The sequence below is a fragment of the Mustela erminea genome, chromosome 2, assembly GCF_009829155.1.
Source record: "Mustela erminea isolate mMusErm1 chromosome 2, mMusErm1.Pri, whole genome shotgun sequence".
Classification (NCBI taxonomy): Eukaryota; Metazoa; Chordata; class Mammalia; order Carnivora; family Mustelidae; genus Mustela; species Mustela erminea.
The window spans coordinates 66,877,989-66,898,048 of record NC_045615.1 but is presented as its reverse complement, the minus strand read 5'-3'; the positions used below and the strand labels follow the sequence as shown (position 1 = coordinate 66,898,048).

The following is a 20,060-nucleotide window of genomic DNA, read 5'->3' as shown; positions in this document are numbered from 1 at the left end:
CACCTGTATTTTTATGCCCTTTTCATCCATAATATTAGTTGTTCATTCTCTCTCTTTCTTTTGATTAATATTGTTGTATATTTGTTAAACTTCTCAAACAACTAACTTCTGGCTTTTTTGATTCTTATAATTTTTTTTTTAAGATTTTTTAAAAAATTTATTTATTTGACAGACAGAGACCACAAGTAGGCAGAGAGGCAGGCAGAGAGAGGAAGGGAAGCAGGCTCCCTGCTGAGCAAAGAGCCCTATGTGGGGCTGCATCCCAGGACCCTGGGATCATGACGTGAGCTGAAGGCAGGGGCTTTAACCCACTGAGCCACCCAGGTACCTCAATTTTTTCTTTTTTTCAATAATTTCTCCTTTTATCTTTATGAAGTCTTCACTTACATTTCCTTTGGATTTATTCTACTTTCCTTTTTTAACTTCTTCAGTTGGGTACTTCTTAGCTCATTAATTTTTTTTTGTCTGTATAAGGATATATCCTATATCCTTTATATGATTCCTTCTCAATGCCAATTTAGTTATATACCATTCATTGTGGTATATAGAATTTTCACAATTGTTCAGTTCTATGTGTTTTCTAATTTCCATTATGATTTCTTCCTTGGCCCATAAGTTATTAGGAAATGTTTATGTAATTTACAAACATTTTGTTTATCACTTTATTATTAACTCTAACTGAATTTCATTACAATCAGAGAATATGGTCTGTATCACCACATTCATGTGGTCCCCAGAAAATTATTGAAGCTACGTTATGGACTAGCACATACATATTAATTTTCATGAAGTTATATGTGCCCCATATATATCCAATTCTAATTACTGTACTTTAAAGTCTTCTATGTCCTTACTAATTTTTTTGTTTCCCAAGTTTATTAATTACCAAGAGCAGTATGGCAAAATCTACTGTGATGTTATTTTCTTCAATACTTCTGATAAAATGTCAATTTTTTGCTTTATATATTTGAGGATGGGTATCATATGTATATGATTTTAGAACTGTAATATATTTCTGGAAAAAATAAACATTTTATTATTATGAAGTAATTTCTTATCTCTAGTAATAAGTTTTATTATTCATCTTTAATTTCCTTCAACTTTGGATACAATCTTTAAGGATAAGTAAAATGGAAAGAATATCTGATCCACTAAATTTTTTAGATTGGATGTGAGAACCAATGAGATTATATAAGATAAGGAATACAATAATCAGAAGCCACAATGCAAATGTAAGATATAATTCTGGAGAAAAATATTTTAATTCCACAGATTCAAAGTCTTTTTGATAGTGCAAACTACCATACATATCCACATCTATCATACTAGGTAGGCTTAAATGGGATTTGGGTATAAATGGTTTAAAAGCTCCATCATAGCCCAGTCATTGTCATACTGCTTTTAGGTGGTATTTCCTTACCATTAAGGCAACAGGTGGAAATACTAATAAAAGCTGGTGATGATAGTGAAAAATTTTGGAAAGTGGCTGTTGACAGAGATCAAGTGGTTCTAGAACTCTAATTATATATTTGCTTACCTATCATTAGAAGCCACCACCTGTGTCTTTTGTGCTGCTGTCTCCAGCTCTAACAAATTAATACGTATTTAAAACTAATGTCCACATTTGACAGTGAATTTCTACTTGGTTTAACAGCTGCCAACAAGTGTTAGAGAACAATCTCCCTAGAATATATAGACAAAGGGGTTATTCTCATAACACATAATTTGCATTATGGAAAGTCAGCTGATATTTTCAGAAGCTTTATGAGGTTTCTCAAAAACCTCTTTAGCTTATAAGCATCTTGCCTTTAAAACAATAGATAAAAACAAAAATTATTTTCCCAGATCTACCTGGACATAGATAAACTGTACAATGTTGTCTCATAAAACAAATATAGTCATTATTAATGCTCTTTATCCAATGTATAAAACTTGATGAAAAAAATGACCAACATATCCCAAACATATATGTCTAAGATGGTCATTTTAATGTAAAAGTGAAATTGAATGTTTAACCTGTCTTGATATTTGTGTACAACACCTTGTGAAATTCTGACCCAGGGGTTTAGGGCTCTCCTCTTAGCCCAATCTTCATATGCCACTCGCCTGGAAAAGAAGCAGTGCAAACAAGTTTACCATACCGGAAGCTAATACGATTGAAACAGTGGTCTCAAAAAGGGGTAAAATAATAACAATAATAATATGGTTTAATTTTGTGGCAAGCATTAATGGTAAGCACCGTGCATGCATTATTTCACTTCAAAGCACAACAACCCTATGGCAACGGTAATGTTATTCTCCCCATTGTGAATATGAGGAAATTGAAATTTAGAGAGATTAAGTATTTTGAAGAAGGTTACAAAGCCAGTAGGTGATACATGGTATTTAAAATCTAGTCCTGTGGAATTCAGAGACCATCTTTTTAACCACTACATCATGTATCATCATTATATACATAATGACATCACCTCATCTATTTGGAATTGATGTATTAGCAAGCTAAGAATACAGCTGAAAACAGTAAGGAAAAAATAAAGGTTGCAACATACCAAAAGTTTAAGGGCTAAAATTTATGTACTGTACTCAGGAAATATTCATAAACTTGCCTTCAATATACATTTATTCTTACTTTATATATGATGCTAACTTGCTTGGTTATCTGAATACCACATTTACAAAACAAGCAACAAGAAAGGTGAGATGAGGCACTTGCATGGGAGGTAATTGATGGAGCCATGAGGGCTGACAGCTGGAAAGTCCACAGGAAAAGTAACGTAAATAATAGGTTAAAATGTTCAGACTCAAGATTTAAGAACCTTTAAGGGCGCCTGGGTGGCTCAGTGGGTTAAGATTTAAGAACCTTTAATATGCAGTAAAGGAGCTCTGATCATCCCCAAATGATAGCATTTTATTATGGCTTATATGTAATAAAGTCCTTATTTTATTAAGAAAACGTATACTAGTGCTCAACATGTTTTTGTTTTTAAGATTTTATTTATTTATTTATTCATTAGACAGAGGTCGAGAAAGAGAGAGCACAATCAGCAGGAGCAGCAGGCAGAGGGAAAAGCAGGCTCCTCACTGAGCAGGGAGCCTGATGAGGAACTTGATCCCAGGGCCCTAGGATCACGACCTGATCCCAAGGCAGACGCTTAACTGACTGAGCCACCCAGGCATCACTTATGCTCAACATGTTTTATATGATGATAGATACACTTATGCTCAATGTGTTTTATACAATGATAGATACACTTATGCTTAACATGTTTTATCTAATGATAGAGAAGGAGTTATCCTAGACTGATAAAAGAGCATCAGTATTTAAAGCAGTTAAGGCCTACAACATCTCAATATCTTGGAAATAGTAATAACACCTTAGTTTGTATTGATGCTTGCTGGGACTTATGTTGTTTTCACACAAAGAATGCTTCATTTTAGAGCTAAAGAAACCAAGCTGTGAACATTTGACTCACTGTCCAAAATAACTCCCTAAAAGTTCTGAACGATAACAGTTTTACTATGCTTTCATTATTTTGGCAGATGAGTGGTATAAATTTAAAAATAAGAACCCAAATAACTGGGGCACTAATTTGGGATTTATAACCCTTCATTTAGAACACATCCTGACAACTGGTGGAAGACAGCGGTGGAGTAGGAGGACCCACGGCTCTCTCTGTCCCACAAATACAATTCGATAACTTTGAAATCATCCTAAATACCCCAGAAATGGACCTGAAGACAGGGAAAACAAACCACACAACTAAATGTAGAGAAGAGGCCACACTGAAGAAGTTAGGAAGTGTGGCGATGGGCTTGGGAGAGAAATGGATCATGGCATTGCTGGAGGTGGGGAGCATGGTCGTAGCAAAGGGTGAAAGACAGATTAGTACACAGAGGAGCACAAAGAGAAAAGGAATCCCTGAGCAAATGACTTGGAAAGCAAGAGGGGCTTGCTTGAGTTCTTGCAACCAGTGGGAGTTAAAGTTTGGAGTTTTAAAGGTCAGCATTCTTGGTTCTCAGATAGCTTGGAGGGCACTAAGGCTGCTATTGGAGAAAAGGCCAGCAAATAGCCCAGAAACATACAGTATGAAAACAGTGATGTGAAGATTACCTGGGGCACACAGTGGGAGGTTATTCGCTCATCTCAGAGCACATCCCAGAGAGATAGCATTCATGGAGAGGTTGCTGTGGGAACAAAGAAACTGGCAGTGCCATGTCCCTCTCTCGCCCCTCAGCATAAAAACAGAGCCCCCTGTGGGAACCAGCACAGCACTGACACTCACTACCTAACTTGCTTACCACCAAGCCCCACCTCCCTGCACTCTGCTGGAACTGCCCCTCCCAGTCATGCTGGGGAGACTCAGTCTCAGCACAGCAGGCCCCCTCCCCCAGAAGATGAGCCCAAAGCCCTATTCAAACCATCACCTGACCTGGAGTTTTACAGAGCCTTGGTTCTGGTGGTGGTGATGACAGGGCTCATTTCACAAACAGACCAGCACACACTTGGCTAAAACATACCACCTTCAGGCCAGGGACCAAACACTGCCCATAACAGGTGAAGAGAGCCACTACAGATGGCTGGCCTGAAGGATAAAGTGGCCAGGACAAAATAGCAGAGCACACACAGCATACATTGGAGACAATCCTGGAAGCACCAGGCCCTAGAAAGCAGGGGGCACTACATTGCAGGGCACTACAAGGTCTCTTCTTCTTAAGGCTATTACCCTCAAGAACAGGAGAGGTAGCTGACTTTCCTAACACATAGCAACAGGCACAGAGACTTAGACAAAATGAGAAGACAGAGAAATCTGTCTCCAGTGAAAGAACAGTACAGGGCCATGGTCAGAGATCTAAGTGAAACAGATAAGTAACATGCCTGATAGAGAATTTAAAGTAATGATCATTAGAATAGCCACTGGACTTCCAAAAAGAGTAGAAGACAGGAGTGAGACCCTTACCACAGAAATAAGGAATAAGATAGCAGAGATAAAGTGCTCAGAAAGCAAAATGAGAAACACGCCTGATGGGATGAACAGCAGGCTGGAAGAGGCAAGGGAATGTAGAAACATCTAACATGCAAATGGATGTCAAAAGAAAGTGGGAGTAACAATCAATACTTACATTGCACAAAGTAGACTTTAAAACAAAGACTGCAATAAGAGACTAATAATAATAATAATAATAATAATAATAAGGATACTATTAATAATAAGGGGAACAATCTAAGAAGATGTAATGATTGCAAATATTTATGTACCTAACATGTGAGCACCCAAATACACAAAACAATTAATAACAAACATAAAGGAAGTAATCAGTAATGATACAACAATACTAGGGGAATCTTAACACGCCACTCACATCAATGGACAGATCATCTAAGCAGAAAATCAACCAGGAGACCGTGGCTTTGAATGACACATTGGAACAGATGGACTTAACAGATATATTCAGAACATTCCATCCTAAAACAGCAGAATACACATTCTTTTCAAGGGCACATGGAACATTCTCCAGAATAGATCACATATCATCAGCCCACGAAACAAGCCTCAACAAATTTAGAAGATGGAAGTCATTCCATGCATATTTTCTGACCACAAGGCTATGAAACTAGAAGTCAACCACAAGAAAAAAATCTGGAAAGACCACAAATACAAGGAAGCTAAATAACATGCTACTAAACAACAAATAGGTCAACCAGGAAATAAAACAAGGAAAAAAAAGCACACGGAAACAAAGGAAAATGAAGTCACAATGATCAAAAATCTCTGGGATGCAGAAAAAGCAGCTCTAAGAGGAAAGTTTATAGCAAGACAGGCCTACCTCAAAAAGCATGAAAAATCTCAAACAACTTCACCTTACATCTAAAGAATCTAGAAAAAGAACACAAATGAAACCTTAAACAAGCAGAGGAAGGAAATAATAACTATTAGAGCAGAAATAAATAATATAGAACTTAAAAAAAAAATAAAACAAATCAATGAAACCAGGAGCTGGTTCTTTGAAAACATCAATACGATAGATAAGCCTCTAGACAGACTTATCAAGAAAAAAGAAAAAGGACTCAAATAAATAAAATCACAAATGAGAGAAGAGAAATAATAACCAAAATCACAGAAACACAATTATAAGAGAAGATTAGGAGAAACTACATACCAACAAATTGGACAAGCTAGAAGAAATGGATAAAATCCTAGAAACATATAAACTACCAAGACAGAAACAAGAAGAAAATTTGGGTAGACCTATTGCCAACAATGAAATTGAAGCAGTAATTTAAAAAAACAAAAACAAAACCAGAAAAACTCCCAACAAACAAAAGTCCAGTACCAGATGGCTTCACAGGCATTCCCTACCAGACATTTAAAGAAGGGTTAACAGCTATTCTTCTCAAACTTTTCCAAAAGATAGAAAAGGAAACATCCAAATTCACTCTATGAGGTCTGAATTACCCTGATACCAAAACCAAAGACACCACTAAAAAAAGAGAACTACAGGCCAATATCTCTGACAAGTATAAATGCAAAAATTCTCAACAAAATACTAGTAAACTAAATCCAACAATACATTTTAAAAATCATTCACCACAATCATGTGGGATTTATTCCTTGGTGCAAGGGCAGTTCAACATTTACAAATCAACCAATACAACCCATCATATCAATAAGAGAAAGGATAAGAACCATATGATCATTTCAATAGATGCAAAAAAAGCATTTGACGAAGTATAACATCCATATAAAAGCCCTCAATAAGTAGGTTCAGAGAGAACATAACTCAACATAATAAAGGCCATATATGAAAAGCTCACAAATATCATCCTTAATGGGGAAAGAACTGAGAGCCTCTCCCCGAAGGTCACGAACAAGGGAAGGCTGTTCCCTTTCACCACTTTCATTCAACGTAATACTGGATATCCTAGACATGGAAATAAGAAAACAAAAAGAAACAAAAGGCATCCAAATCCATAAGGAAGAAGTAAAACTTCCACTGTTTGTAGATGACATGATACTATATATAGAAAACCTGAAAGACTCCACCAAAAACCTGCTAGACCTGATAAATACAGTAAAGTTGCAGGATACAAAATCAATGTACAGAAATATGTTGCATTTCTATACACTAATAATGAAGTAGCAGAAAGAGAAATTAAGAAAAGAGACCCATTTTCAATTGCACCAAAAATAATTAAGATACTTCAGAGTAAACCTAAGCAAAGAGGTGAAAGATCTGTACTCTTAAAACTATAAAACTGATGAAAGAAACTAAAGATGGCACAAAGAAATGGAAAGATATTCCATGCTCATAGACTGGAAGAAAAGTATTGTTAAAATGTCTATACCACGCAAAGCAACCTATACATTTAATGCAATCCCCATCAAAACACCAGTTAGTGTTTTTCACAGAGCCAGAACAAACCATCCTAAAATTTGTATGGACCACAAAAGATATTGTATAGCCAAAGCAATCTTGAAAAAGAAAAGCAAAGCTGAAGGCATCACAATTCCAGACTTCAATCTATATTATAAAGCTGCCATAATCAAAACAGTGTAGAACTGGCACAAAAATAGTTGCAGAGATCAGTAGAACAGCCCAGAAATAAACCTCCAGCTATTTGATTAATTAATCTTTGATAAGGAAAGAAAAAAAAATCCAGTGGGAAAAGACAGTTTCTTCAACAAATGGATGTTGGGAAAACTGGACAGCAACATGGAAAAGAATAAAATTGGACCACTTTCTTTCACCATACACAAAAATAAATTAAAAAAGGATTAAAGAACTAAATGTGAGACCTAAAACCATTAAAATCTTATAAAAGACACAGGCAGTAGGATCTCTGACATTGGCTGAGCAACTTCTTTCTAGATGTGTCTCCTGAGACAAAGAAACAATAGCAAAAATAAACTACAGGGACTTCATCAAAATAAAAAGCTTCTGTGCAGCAAAAGAAACAATCAACAAAATTAAAAGGTCACCCGTGGAATGAAAGAAGATATTTGAAAATGACATAACTGATAAGAGGTTAGTATCCAAAATACATAAAGAACTTATAAAACTCAATACCCCAAAAACAAATAATCCATTTTAAAAACTGGGCAGAAGACATGAACAGACATTTCTCCAAAAAGATGTACAGATGGCCAACACATACATGAAAAGATAGTCACTATCATTTACTATCAGGAAAACGCAAATCAAAACTACCAGGGGTTGAGATACCACCTCATGCCTGTCAGACTGGCTAAAATCAATAACACAAGAAACAACAGGTGTTGGTGAGGAACATGCACTGTTTGTGGGAATGCAAACTGTTGATGCAGCCACTGTGAAAAATAGTATGGAGATTCCTCAAAGAGTTAAAAATAGAACTACCCTACAATCCAGCAATTTTACTACTAGGGATTTACCCGAAGAATACAAAAACATGTACCCCCAAGGTTTATTGTTGCATTAGTTATAATGGCCAAACCATGAAGGCAGTCCAACTGTCCATCAACTGATGAATGGATAAAGAAAATATTGTGTATACACACACACACCACACACACACACACACACACACACACACACACACACGCTGGAATATTATGCAGCCCATAAAAAGAATGAAATATTGCCATTGCAATGACATGGTTGGAACTAGAAAGTATAATGCTAAGTGAAATAAATCAGAGAAAGACCAATACTGTATTTCTTTCATATGTGGAATTTAAGAAACAAAACAAATGAGCACAGGGGAAAAAAGAAAGTGAGGCAGACTAAGAGACAGACTCAACTCTAGAGAACAAACTGCTGGTTACCAGAGGGGAGGTGGGTGGGGAGGAACGATGAAATAGGTGATGGGGATTAAGGAGGGCACTTGTGATGAGCCCTGGGTGCTGTATGGAAGTTTTGAACCACTATACCTGTACTAATGAGGTTGTACAGGTTGTACACCTGAAACTAATACAACATTGTATGTAAACTAACTGAAATTAAAATATAAACTTAAAAAAGAAGAAGAATGCATCCTGAAGTCTTCATTGTTGAGTGCAACGCATCTTAATTTTCTTTTGGCCCATCAGAAACTGAATCGTGGCAGAAGGGCCAAATATTGCTGTAGAGGGAAAAAATAGGACCACAGCTAGGAAATTTTCCCATTTTATAATTTAAATGCTTCTGTTTCAGATGTGTCCATGACTAACATGATACTAAATGTCTGCCACATACTTTCCTAGGGAGCTATGCTGTGGCTAGCATATGGTCACTAGCTACAGATGTCCTATGAAGTTCTAAACGGTAGAATTGCCTCAGGCATGTCTAACTTTGAAGAGCTGAGGTTGAAACAATGCATAGAACTAGGGTTTCTTATTTAAAGACTTAAAAAAAGAAAGAAAAGGAAAACATAACAAGAAGATGACTAGGGATTTTCTTTTTCTCCCAAAATTATTTTTAAGGATTATTATTTAGTCCTTTTAACACATTTTTTATTATCACACAATAATCATTTATTCACATGACAAGGATATGAGCTGGAAATCAAGGCTAATATGTGGAACAGATTTTGAAAGAATACAGTGTCCTAAGCCTTCATTAGATGCTAGAAGGGGGCTGAATGCTCATTTTATACGTAGTAGGTGACAAGTAGTCAAATAGAATCACAATTGGGCACTATGCCCAATGAGACCATGAGAGTTAGGAAATAAAAATATTCAGTCTGGGAAAAATGCAAATCAAACATCTCAGATGAAAATGCTCTTTCCTAAAAATTAATTTTTAAAAGAGGATATTTCTTGTAGAAACATGGAACCACAAGAAAGGAAGCCATCTCTTCATGGCGATTTGTTGATTGCAAAATGTGAAGTACGTTTTCTGTTTAATTTGATGGGGGAGCCAGTGTTCCAGCCTGGTCTGGGATTTAACATGGTCCCAATTTATGAGGTATCAGATTCGTTGAAAGGCTTGAAGGAAATGGAGTATCTGGCTCAAAGATAATGTTATGCTATGAGCTACAGTGGTCTCATGTCATCTCTTCGGTTATCATTGAAATTCTAAAAGAAAGAGGTAGTAAAATTTTTTTTAATTGTAAGATCTACACCCAGAAAACTTCAGAAATGCTCATTTTGGGAAGGAGAAAAAAGATTCACACCTCAGAATATAATTTCCCCATAGCTGGGAATATTCTGAGTATTGTTTTCTGAGGTCATTTCACTCATTAGAAAAAAAAAAATAGGTCTTCTTATCCTTTAGGGTATCAACTGTCAAAGCAAAAATTTATACAAAATACAGAAAAATCTGTATTTGTATAAATCTGGGAAAGGGCTCATACTGAATAATTATCTAAGTTATCCTCCTCACCACTAAACCTTTTCCAAAGTTCCTAAGTTTCTACTTGAAGAGATGTGCTTCAACTCCTTTTTATGCTGACTTCTGGACTGACCACAGTCTAAGGAGTTGAAGAAAAATGCAAGAAAAAGTAAGCAAAGGGACTAGCTGATGCTTAAGCTGAAAAATCCAAAGGCCCGAACAGTCTATACTTACTGTATTAGGTAGTATAATATGTAATAACAGTGTCTTAGCTACAAGAACAAGGTTTAATTAGAAGACCTTAGGAAGGGGGCACCTGGGTGGCTCAGTGGGTTAAAGCCTCTGCCTTTAGCTCAGGTCATGATCCCAGGGTCCTGGGATAGAGCCCCGCATCTGGCTCTCTGCTCAGCAGGGAGCCTGCTTCCTCCTCTCTCTCTCTGCCTGCCTCTCTGCCTACATGATCTCTGTCTGTCGAATAAATAAATAAAAATCTTTAAAAAAAAAAAAAGAAGAAGAAGAAGAAGATCTTAGGAAGTTTTACTTTATAAAGTTCCAATAGATTTCAAAATTATTTTTAAGAGTATAGCAATAGGAAGCTTCGACAATCACTCTGGCAAATCACTTTGGTTCAACTCGAATATCCCTAAACTATAATTTATTATTTAACCAGGAATACAAGAAAATGTTTGTTTCATAATGATTTTATTGAAATAATTAGAAGAGATCGATTGTTCAAAATGAAAATAAATCCGGAAATTTGCTTGCAATCTCATATTTGAAAATAAGTACAAATTCTGTGCCAAAACATGACAGGAAAATTTACCATTTTCATTTAAAAAAATATTCTGTGGGGAAAGAATAGTAATGCTTGGGAAACGTGATATCTCTGGGTAATTTTTTAAAGTAAAATGTTTTTGTTCAAAGATTTTAAGATAGAAAAAATAAGTCAACTAATTCTGAAGGAATTAGGTTTAAGTTAATACAGTTTTTAATTAATTTATCAAAATTCATTCTGTGAAATCAGCAGCATAGATCAAACCAGTGATAGGTTAAATGCCTACAATGTATCAGACCAGCAATTTTAATATTCTACCATTTTGTAAGACTTAGATAAATGTTCTGTTCAGATAAAAAGAATTATCTTATAACTGACCAAACCACTGTGGTTGCCTGCTTTTAGCCCAATTTCTTGTGGGGCTGCAGAGGAAAAGTACCTAGCTGTCTTAACTATTGAAGTCAACACAGTTTACAAAGTAACACCGTGCTTTGGTTTCCAGTGAGTTCCCTAGCGATTCTCTCTATTACTCTTACTTGAAAAATCTGCAACAGGACTGCTTGAAGAAACAAAATCATGACTACCTGTTTGTCTCCAGGACCTGAGGGGTGATGAGTAGTAGAGATTGTGTCACCAAAATCCATATTTTCCCTCTACCTTTTGAGATGAAGTATTGCCATCTACCAACACAGTTAATCCTTTTTGATCTTCCTTTTAATTCTAGTTTTCACTGAGTCAGCTTCTTTTGGGGTGGTGGATCTGGGGCCCTTTGTTGTCATATGGGTTAGCCGATAGGAGAGAATGTGGCTTCTCAATCCCCAAAGCAATGGGCTGTGCCCCACAGGAGGGGAGAGGAAAGCTCTGCTCCGTTGTCCGGGGACCAGAGCCTCTATCACTGGACAGTGGAATGCGGCAGCCTTGCTCTGTGGCCACATACACCTGGGGTTCATTTCTCCATGATGTCCGTTGCACCAATCCTACATGAAAAGAAAAAGAAACCTGAGGATTCACATCATTCACAATGTCCGGCAAGAGACGCCCAAATAACAGTGACTGGAGGGTAGACCCAAAAGACGAGAGAGACACAGAATCAACCCATTCTCAGACTATGTGGACCCAATTTCTAAAAAACTCCTCTTGGTTGCATGAGATGATTCAAAGGCAATGCTACCTGACATTCCTCTTTGACTTTCTCTGTGTACTTCTCTCCCCTTCTGGGAGTCTTGGGAACAGAGCTCAGGTTTCCAATGCATTTGCCTGCCTAGTCCCTAGCGTGGCACTCTGCCTACAACATGATGCTAACTTAACCTGCACCAGCTCGTGTTGGCTGAAGTCAAGGAATATGGTTCCATGGATCCACCACTAGCACAGCCTGTGTTTTAAGGGGTTTTCCAGGAGCAGGGAAGGACTCGGCTCAGAGCCAATCTCGATCTTTTATCTCATTTTCCTTTCTCTTTCCCTACTTTGGATCTCTCACCTCATGCATTTTATGAGACAGCTGGCCATGATTGGGCTGTGATCACTCAAATTGGGAGACAGTTTTATGAATGGCTCACAGAGAGTGAGTCAAACTGTAGTAGAGTGAGCAAAAAGGGAGATATTCTAATCTTTTCCTGTGTACTCAGCTAACTAAGTCCTTAGTTATTTTCTGAGTTTAACCACACCTTGGTCAAATCATTGTGCTGCTGGTTAACTGGAAAAATTATATGTACCTCTATACTGAATTACTTTTGTAACAAAGAATTATGTGCTTTTAGCTCTTCAAGAAAAATACGCAACTATAAGATATTCATTCTATTACTTTCTCATAATGTTAGTATTAACAACAAAACCCAAACAACTTTTGACAATGCCAAATGTTTTTGTTATGTAGGTAACAACACCGGTAACAGTTTACATATAAAATTGTATCAATTCTTAAGTGTATCCTAATATCCAAGGCCTTCATCAAGGGAAAAAAACATTCTACTGAATTTGGGTTACATGGCAATATACATAGGAGACAGATGTGAATGAGTTTTTCTAAACTAGAATCCTACATTCTGTCTGTAAGGAAATCTGAAGAGGAGAGTAGGGTAACAAGCATTTTTTTTTTTAAGATTTTATTTATTTATCTGACAGACAGAGATCACAAGTAGGCAGAGACACAGGCAGAGAGGAGGAAGCAGGCCCCCTGCTGAGCAGAGAGCCCAATGCGGGGCTCGATCCCAGGACCCTGAGACCATGACCTGAGCCAAAGGCAGAGGATTAACCCACTGAGCCACCCAGGCACCCCCAAGCATATATTTTTTTAAGATTTTATTTATTTATTTGACAGAGACATAGCAAGAAGGGGAACACAAGCAGGAACGGGAGAAGCAGGCTTCCTGCAGAGCTGGGAGCCCAATGTGGGGCTCAATCCCAGGACCCCGGGATCATGACCTGAGCCGAAGGCAGATGCTTAACAGTCTGAGCCACCCAGGGGCTCCAGTAACAAGCATATTCACAAAGGTCAGACATCAGAAAATATAAGCAGAGCTGAAGCCCCTCTCGGCAGAGAAACTGGTGTTTTGTTTTGCTTTGTTTTGTTTTTAAGATTTTATTTATTTGTCAGAGAGAGAGGGAGACAGAGAGGGAACATAAGCAGGGGAGAGGCAGGTTCCTTGCTCAGCCAGGAGCCCAATGCAGAACTCGATCCCAGGACCCTGGGACCATGACCTGAGCCAAAGACAGATGCTTAATCGACAGAGCCAGCCAGGTATCCAGAGAAACCATGTTTTATGGGTTCAATGTTTCTTTGAAACTTTATAACAGCTTATAATTCAAAACATGTTCAACTTTGTCCTCTGAGTTATGAAATAAAACTGACATCTGAGCCCCATGCCAAAGATGTTTATTATCATCGTGCAATTCTTGGCAAAGGTACTATGTTGCAAAGTATCTAATTCCAATTCCACCTGAGACAGATTGAGTCCCAGAGCAGCCCGAGAACCCGGGATGATTTTATGGATCCTCTCTCAGTAGCCTGCATGGACTTCACAGATGACTCAGGCATCTGGCTGAGGGCTGGCCCCTGATAAGATGTGAAAACTCCCAAATCCCCAGGAGGACCCCCAGATCAACTTAAATTCACAGGAACCTTCCTACTAGAACATGGAACACATTTTCTTAGAGCCATTTACAATTTCACCAGAATTATACCTACAGCTATTAATACAGATCCCAAAGACTGACCACAAAATCCCACCGAATTCAAAAGAAAGAGCTGTGTGCTGGCCCAAAGTGATCTAGCAAACTGCTGTGCAACCAGAGTTTTGAGGAAACATGGTCACTTCGTGCACAATAAGAATCCAATCCAAATGCATCTCTCCAAGGCTCTGAGGCATTTCAATCCAGCCCAGCCACTCGCATAGCTCCTACATAGTTTAACTATTGTGTCTGCACTTCCATGAGACTCGGAAAAACATTCAGGATCCAGATGAAGACAGCCACTCACCTGGCTCCAGAGAGGAGAACTGGCTAACATCTGCTGCCTCACCATCCTTGAGGGTCACGGGTTGACTTCCATTCCTGAGATTTTGGTGTTCCTTTATCACCACAAACTGCAGAGAACACAAGGGAGGGAAGGAGAGAGAGGACCTTGCTATAATTCATCAATGATCTCAACATACATGGAGCCAAAGTTTATGGATTCATTAAGTTCATTGTATGGAAGGTGAAAGCCGAAAGGAAGGCCCTGTAAAATTTCTTTCTCTTGCTGATGAAAGATTCTGTTTTCAATTAGGAGCCTTATGTCGATAAAGGCAAATGGGCACTATCAATACTTAACTGGAGAATCTATTCTAATTCTAGAATCCCAACTTTTGGATCATGGATCCCAACGATCCCACCATTTTACTTTAAGCATTCCAAGAATCCCTTAGATTCCCTAATTCTAAGCATCGCCCCAAGACCAGACAAATAAGATCTCATATATGTATGCGCTCCAACTTTTCAAATATGTGTGTGTGTTTAGTTAATGAAGTTCATTTAAACATGCTACCAAGTTCTTGGTAATTTGGGATTCTTAATGGGTAATAATAACTAATAGTAGAACTACTATTTTGCAGGGATCCTCAAAATGCTTTTTCATAGTTGAACACCTTAGAAACAAGAATTCTAAAAGGCAGGCCCAGAAAGGTTCAGCATTTCTCTTTGGTCAAAAAATTAATTATTTTTGTCCTTACTGTACTATCTGCGATTGTTGGGCACTTGCAATGCAGGCTGCGCAGAGTTCACTGGCTCTCACTCACATTAGATAGATTTGATATTAAAATAGACCAATAAAAAAAAATAGATCAATGCTATAAGTTAACTCATGCCCTTGGACAAAGAGTACAATCTGCAAAGTCTTTCCTCACCAATCAGTAACCCAGCAGAGGGACTGCCCTAAGATTTTAGCGGATCATGCTCACTGTCGGTTCAGAGATGGCCCCTCCCCAGGAGGAGCCCAGAACTCAGAAGTACAATAAGAAAAATGGAATAGAAAAAGAAAAAGAAAACCTCCCTGGTCATATTTCTCTTTGAGAAAATTATAGGAAGAATAACGACTGGAGTCAATTAGGAAGAGAAATGTTGGCGAATCCCATGAACATGTGTTTTCATTTTCTTATTTTCCACAATGCTAATTATCCTTCACTGCTTTCTCTCCCTTAATGGTCTCCCTGCAGCAACATATTGCCAAATCAATACATAACTCACTGTTTCAGGGCACATACCCATTATTTCTGACTAAAGTCAAAATCCAGCCCTCTGCACTGCAAATTTTCCAGCCACATGTTTTTCTGCCAGAAGAACCGAGGTCCTAGAATCCTAGGCTGAGATGAGGAAGGCAGCTGATGGAACCAGATTTGGTTCTGCTGTTTCTCCTGCTGGTTCAGATGCTTGGCTGTCTCCCACTCCCACTGTATCTGCAGCAGCAGCTGGTGTGGGTGACAGTTACGGTGGACCGTTAGGACGGCCGGGGGGACTGAGCTCAGCAGCCCGAGGCCTTCTGCCACAGCTCTGAGCCAACAAGCTGCTAATGACAGTGGCAACTGTTTTTGGTTTTTTAAAAACTAGATACAGATTGTTTCTCCCTCCTTTCCATGATTTCAATACCATGAATTAAACTTGCTACCCAAAACCTGAATGAAACACCCTATAGACCGAAAGGTGCAGTATAGGTCATTTAGAAGTCCACGGTCATGAGGGCTCAAAGAACTGAGGACATTCTTTAGGTAAGTCCATCCAGGAGCACACATTTAGGGAATGCAAAGATACAGAAGGGATCTCAGAGGTCCTGTAATCCAAACCCCTCGGTGTCCTGAAGAAGAAACAGGATTTTCAGTGACTTGCTGAAGATTAAGACGGCCAGTTAAGAGGAGGGTCAGGCTAGACTTCACATTTCTTATTTGATTTTTGTATTTTAAGTTTTTGTAGTTTAAGTTTCAGCCAGAAAACAAGTATACGCTGATGCCTCTAAGAGGCGGGATCAGCGATGACCTGCTAGGCAGAAGCATGTCCCTGGGGCAGCTACTCTTTGTGGGGGGGGGGGGGGAAGCACAGAGGGGAGGTGGTTTGGGAAGGAAACAAACACTGCCTCTGTCCCTCCAAAACAGCTCCCTAAGAACCTTTCCCCTACTAGCCCACAGGTTTCAATCCCCATGGATCTGCCATATATTCCAGCCTCTTGTGCAATACATGCCGCACATAATACCAGCGGCATGCACTGAACCACTCAAGTTGTCCCTGACAGGTGTCTGGAAATGGAAATCCCAACAGTTTCAAGGGAGCTTAGCCTAGCTCGAGCTAGCCCTATTCAGTTTCAAGATCAGTTACTGAAGTGGATAATTTATGAAGCATTTTGAACTTCCCAATCACTGTGCTTTTTGGCAAACGTATAGGTTTGCCAGATAAAATACAAGACATCCAGTTAAATTTGAATTTAAATTTCAGCCTTCACTGAAAGTATGGATTTAGCTAGGCATCCTGTATTTTTATTTGCTACATCTGGCAACTATTTGCTGCTGAAATTTAGACATTTAAAATGTATGTGAAGAAAAGAAATCTTAAGAAAAAGGTTTATTTTTCTTAAGTAGATAAGAGCATCTACTGTATTTCAATAAAATAAATTAATGAACAAACAAACAGCTATAGGAGAAATCACAAGGGGAACAAAAAGGAAAGAAAGGTAGAGCACAATCTTGGGCTTTTAAGTCATCCATTTGAAAGAAACTACCTAATAACTGGGAAGGACTTCTCACATAACCCATAAAAATGGAAATTATAAGAAGAAGCTACAGGATAGAAGAAAAATAATGAGGAAAAATGAACTGGGGTCCATATGAACTCAATTTTTTGCTTCATGTACTTTGGTCACATTACCCAAGGCTGGGGACAGGAGGCCATCCTAGCCTGGCTGTCTGTAGGCTTGCTACTGCTACCTTCTCTGTTCGACTCTTCATAAGGATTCTTTAAATTTTTTGATGGCAGCTTCTTAGTCCTGCAATAAAGCCAAAATGTGAGACAATTTCAAAACAAAACACAACCAGTAGCCCACTCAGTGAAGGTCAAGGACAACTGCTTTTGCCACTGAAATGTAGGTACTTAAAATGCCTGAGAGAGAAATATCAAGAAAACTAGGAGCACAACTTTGGGTTTTCTAAGCATTCTTTTCTGCACAACTTTCCAGATACTTCACTTTTTCCAAGGTTCTGTGAGATGCCTGGGCTCGTCCCACTAGTTTGGTGCCCTCTCCTACTCAAAGGCATCAGACACAAGAACACACAGAGAGGAGGACCCAAGAGAATACTATCTCATGTTGCCAAGCTAGGAAGTAGAATAGGTCTCTTGCCTCCAAATCTAGCTTTATAAATACTTATTTGTTTGACAAACACGAAGAACAAAGTCTATAGAGGTCATGGTGTCATGCATTGAGGGAAAGGGGAGTAAAGGGAGGGAGAGGTAATATGAAGCCAGGATCCCTGTCCCCAGAGCTGTAGTCTCTAGAGGGAAAGGCAGGTACATGATATATTGAGCAGCCAATTAACGGAAGGCAATGAAGTAAATATGGTGGTGAAGACCACTAGCCAGCCTCAAGATTCCTAAAACAGTGCGGCTATCTTGGGCAGGTAGCAGCTAAGTCAGTGCTGCTATGTTGGGCAGGTGGCAGCTAAGGGAATGTGACCCTCTGGCAAATAGGCCTGCCAGGATATCTGACCAACGGTAGTAAGGAAGGTAAGCACTGCTATGAAAACCATTCTAAGGAACTGTGAGTTCTTGCAATGGATGCTGAGAGAGTGAGTATATGTTGTACTGTTTTTAATCAAAGGCATCAGGGAAAATATCCAATCAAGTGGCTAATAGAAACAGTTCCAAGTTGCAAAATAACAAAGTTATAGTTTGTGACAGAACACTTCCTGTGGCTTTTCTTACAAGTGGGTCCTTCCAAGAAATCAAACTCTTTGAAGTAATAATATTACAACATTTAAAAAATTACTTCATTCCACAATCTTGAAAGATATACAAGACAAAGAGTGTCAAATGCTCAGTCTGGCCAAGACAGGCAAGGAGTGCTACAAAAGGAGGAAATAACTGATTCGAACTTTTTAAAGAAAATCGTTCAACACACCTAACAACAACTCAAGACTAGAGCTATATTTATTGGTATACTTTAGTGACATGGAAATATTTAAACTAGCTATTTTAATTTGATCTTCTCAGAATCAACACATAAAAGTGCTTGAATGCAGTCAAACACGTAGCTGAAAATTTGCAGAGGGATAAGCTGGAAAGAGTGCTGATGAGGCTTTTTTGTTTGTTTGGGGATTTTTTTTTTTATGGTTTTTTTTTTTTTTTTTTTTTTGAAGAAATAGTTCTTACCACTTTTGATTTTAGGGATACAGGGATCAGAAGCTAAACTTGTTCTGATTTGTATATAAAGTCTACACTAACCCACTAAGCTGGTCTTTGAATTCCAAGTCCAAAAAGACAGCAAACTGACAAGAGCTTTCAATCTAGAGCTCTGAAGAACAGCAACAGAACATAAAACTTACTTACTACGTAATAACCCACAGAATAAGAAAAAGTACTTAATAATTATGACATACATGAACTTGACTTTTTTTTTTAAAGATTTTTTTTTTTTTTTATCAGAGAGAGGGGGGCGGAGAGAGCGAGCACAGGCAGAGTGGCAGCAGAGGCAGAGGGAGAAGCAGGCTCCCTGCTGAGCAAGGAGCCCGATGTGGGACTCGATCCCAGGACACTGGGATCATGACCTGAGCCGAAGGCAGCTGCTTAACCCACTGAGCCACCCAGGCGTCCCGAACTTGACTTTCTTGCTTCCATTTTTTCTACACTATTTGCCAAGTATCTACTTTTCTTTTGGCCTTTTGTTCAATGGGATAAATCTTGGTTGCTTAATATTCTTCCTACAAATCCAACACCAGGCTAAAAAGTGAAATGGTTACTGTTGGACCTCTGAATTAAAAATCTCAAGTTTGTGCTTGAGAACCTTGTCTCTCAAGGTGTAAAATGGTTCAGAACATCTCAGACTTGGAGGGACACATGACCGCTCATAGAAAGTCATCATCATGGTAACACACTGTTCATTAAGTCCCATTTGCCAGTTCTACGCTGAACTCTTTACTTAAATTAACTCAATTAGTTTTACAGTAAGTCGAGGTAAGTATAGTTTTTTGTTCCCGTTTTATAGCAAAGGAAATTAATGAATACAAAGGTTAAATAACATGCCTGGTGTTCCTTAAGCATGACTGGGACTTGTCCCTGTGTGGTGTGATTCTAGAGCTCACACTCTTAACCACAATGCTAGGATACAGTGGGATCTCAGAGAAGCACGTCTTGGATCAAACGCTGAAATTCTCCATAATACATGCCATTTGCCACCTGAGTGGTTGGGCAGCCCTGGCAAATGTGCTTGATTTTCATCTGCAGATGGTGGTGTAGGTCTTCCCTACAATTCCAGAGAATTAATGCC

General features: G+C 38.5%; 1 protein-coding gene and 1 long non-coding RNA gene across 3 annotated transcripts in view; both read right to left on the bottom strand.

Moving 5' to 3' along the window:
* Positions 1 to 1,067: 1,067 nt before the first annotated feature.
* Positions 1,068 to 5,410, bottom strand: LOC116584598. The gene is made up of 2 exons (XR_004283247.1): positions 4,112 to 5,410; positions 1,068 to 2,106 (listed from the first exon to the last, which is right to left on the bottom strand). It is a non-coding gene; the product is annotated as an uncharacterized LOC116584598 (long non-coding RNA).
* A 5,563-nt stretch (positions 5,411 to 10,973) lies between these two features.
* Positions 10,974 to 20,060, bottom strand: part of EGF (epidermal growth factor) — a 97,725-nt gene continuing 88,638 nt past the window's right edge. For both annotated transcript variants that reach the window (XM_032333147.1, XM_032333146.1), the window contains 3 exons: positions 17,450 to 17,567; positions 14,541 to 14,646; positions 10,974 to 12,042 (listed from right to left, as the gene is read on the bottom strand). In XM_032333147.1, the coding sequence (XP_032189038.1) occupies positions 11,801 to 12,042; positions 14,541 to 14,646; positions 17,450 to 17,567 (466 nt within the window). In that variant the 3' untranslated portion in view covers positions 10,974 to 11,800. The remainder of the gene's footprint in view (positions 12,043 to 14,540; positions 14,647 to 17,449; positions 17,568 to 20,060) is intronic.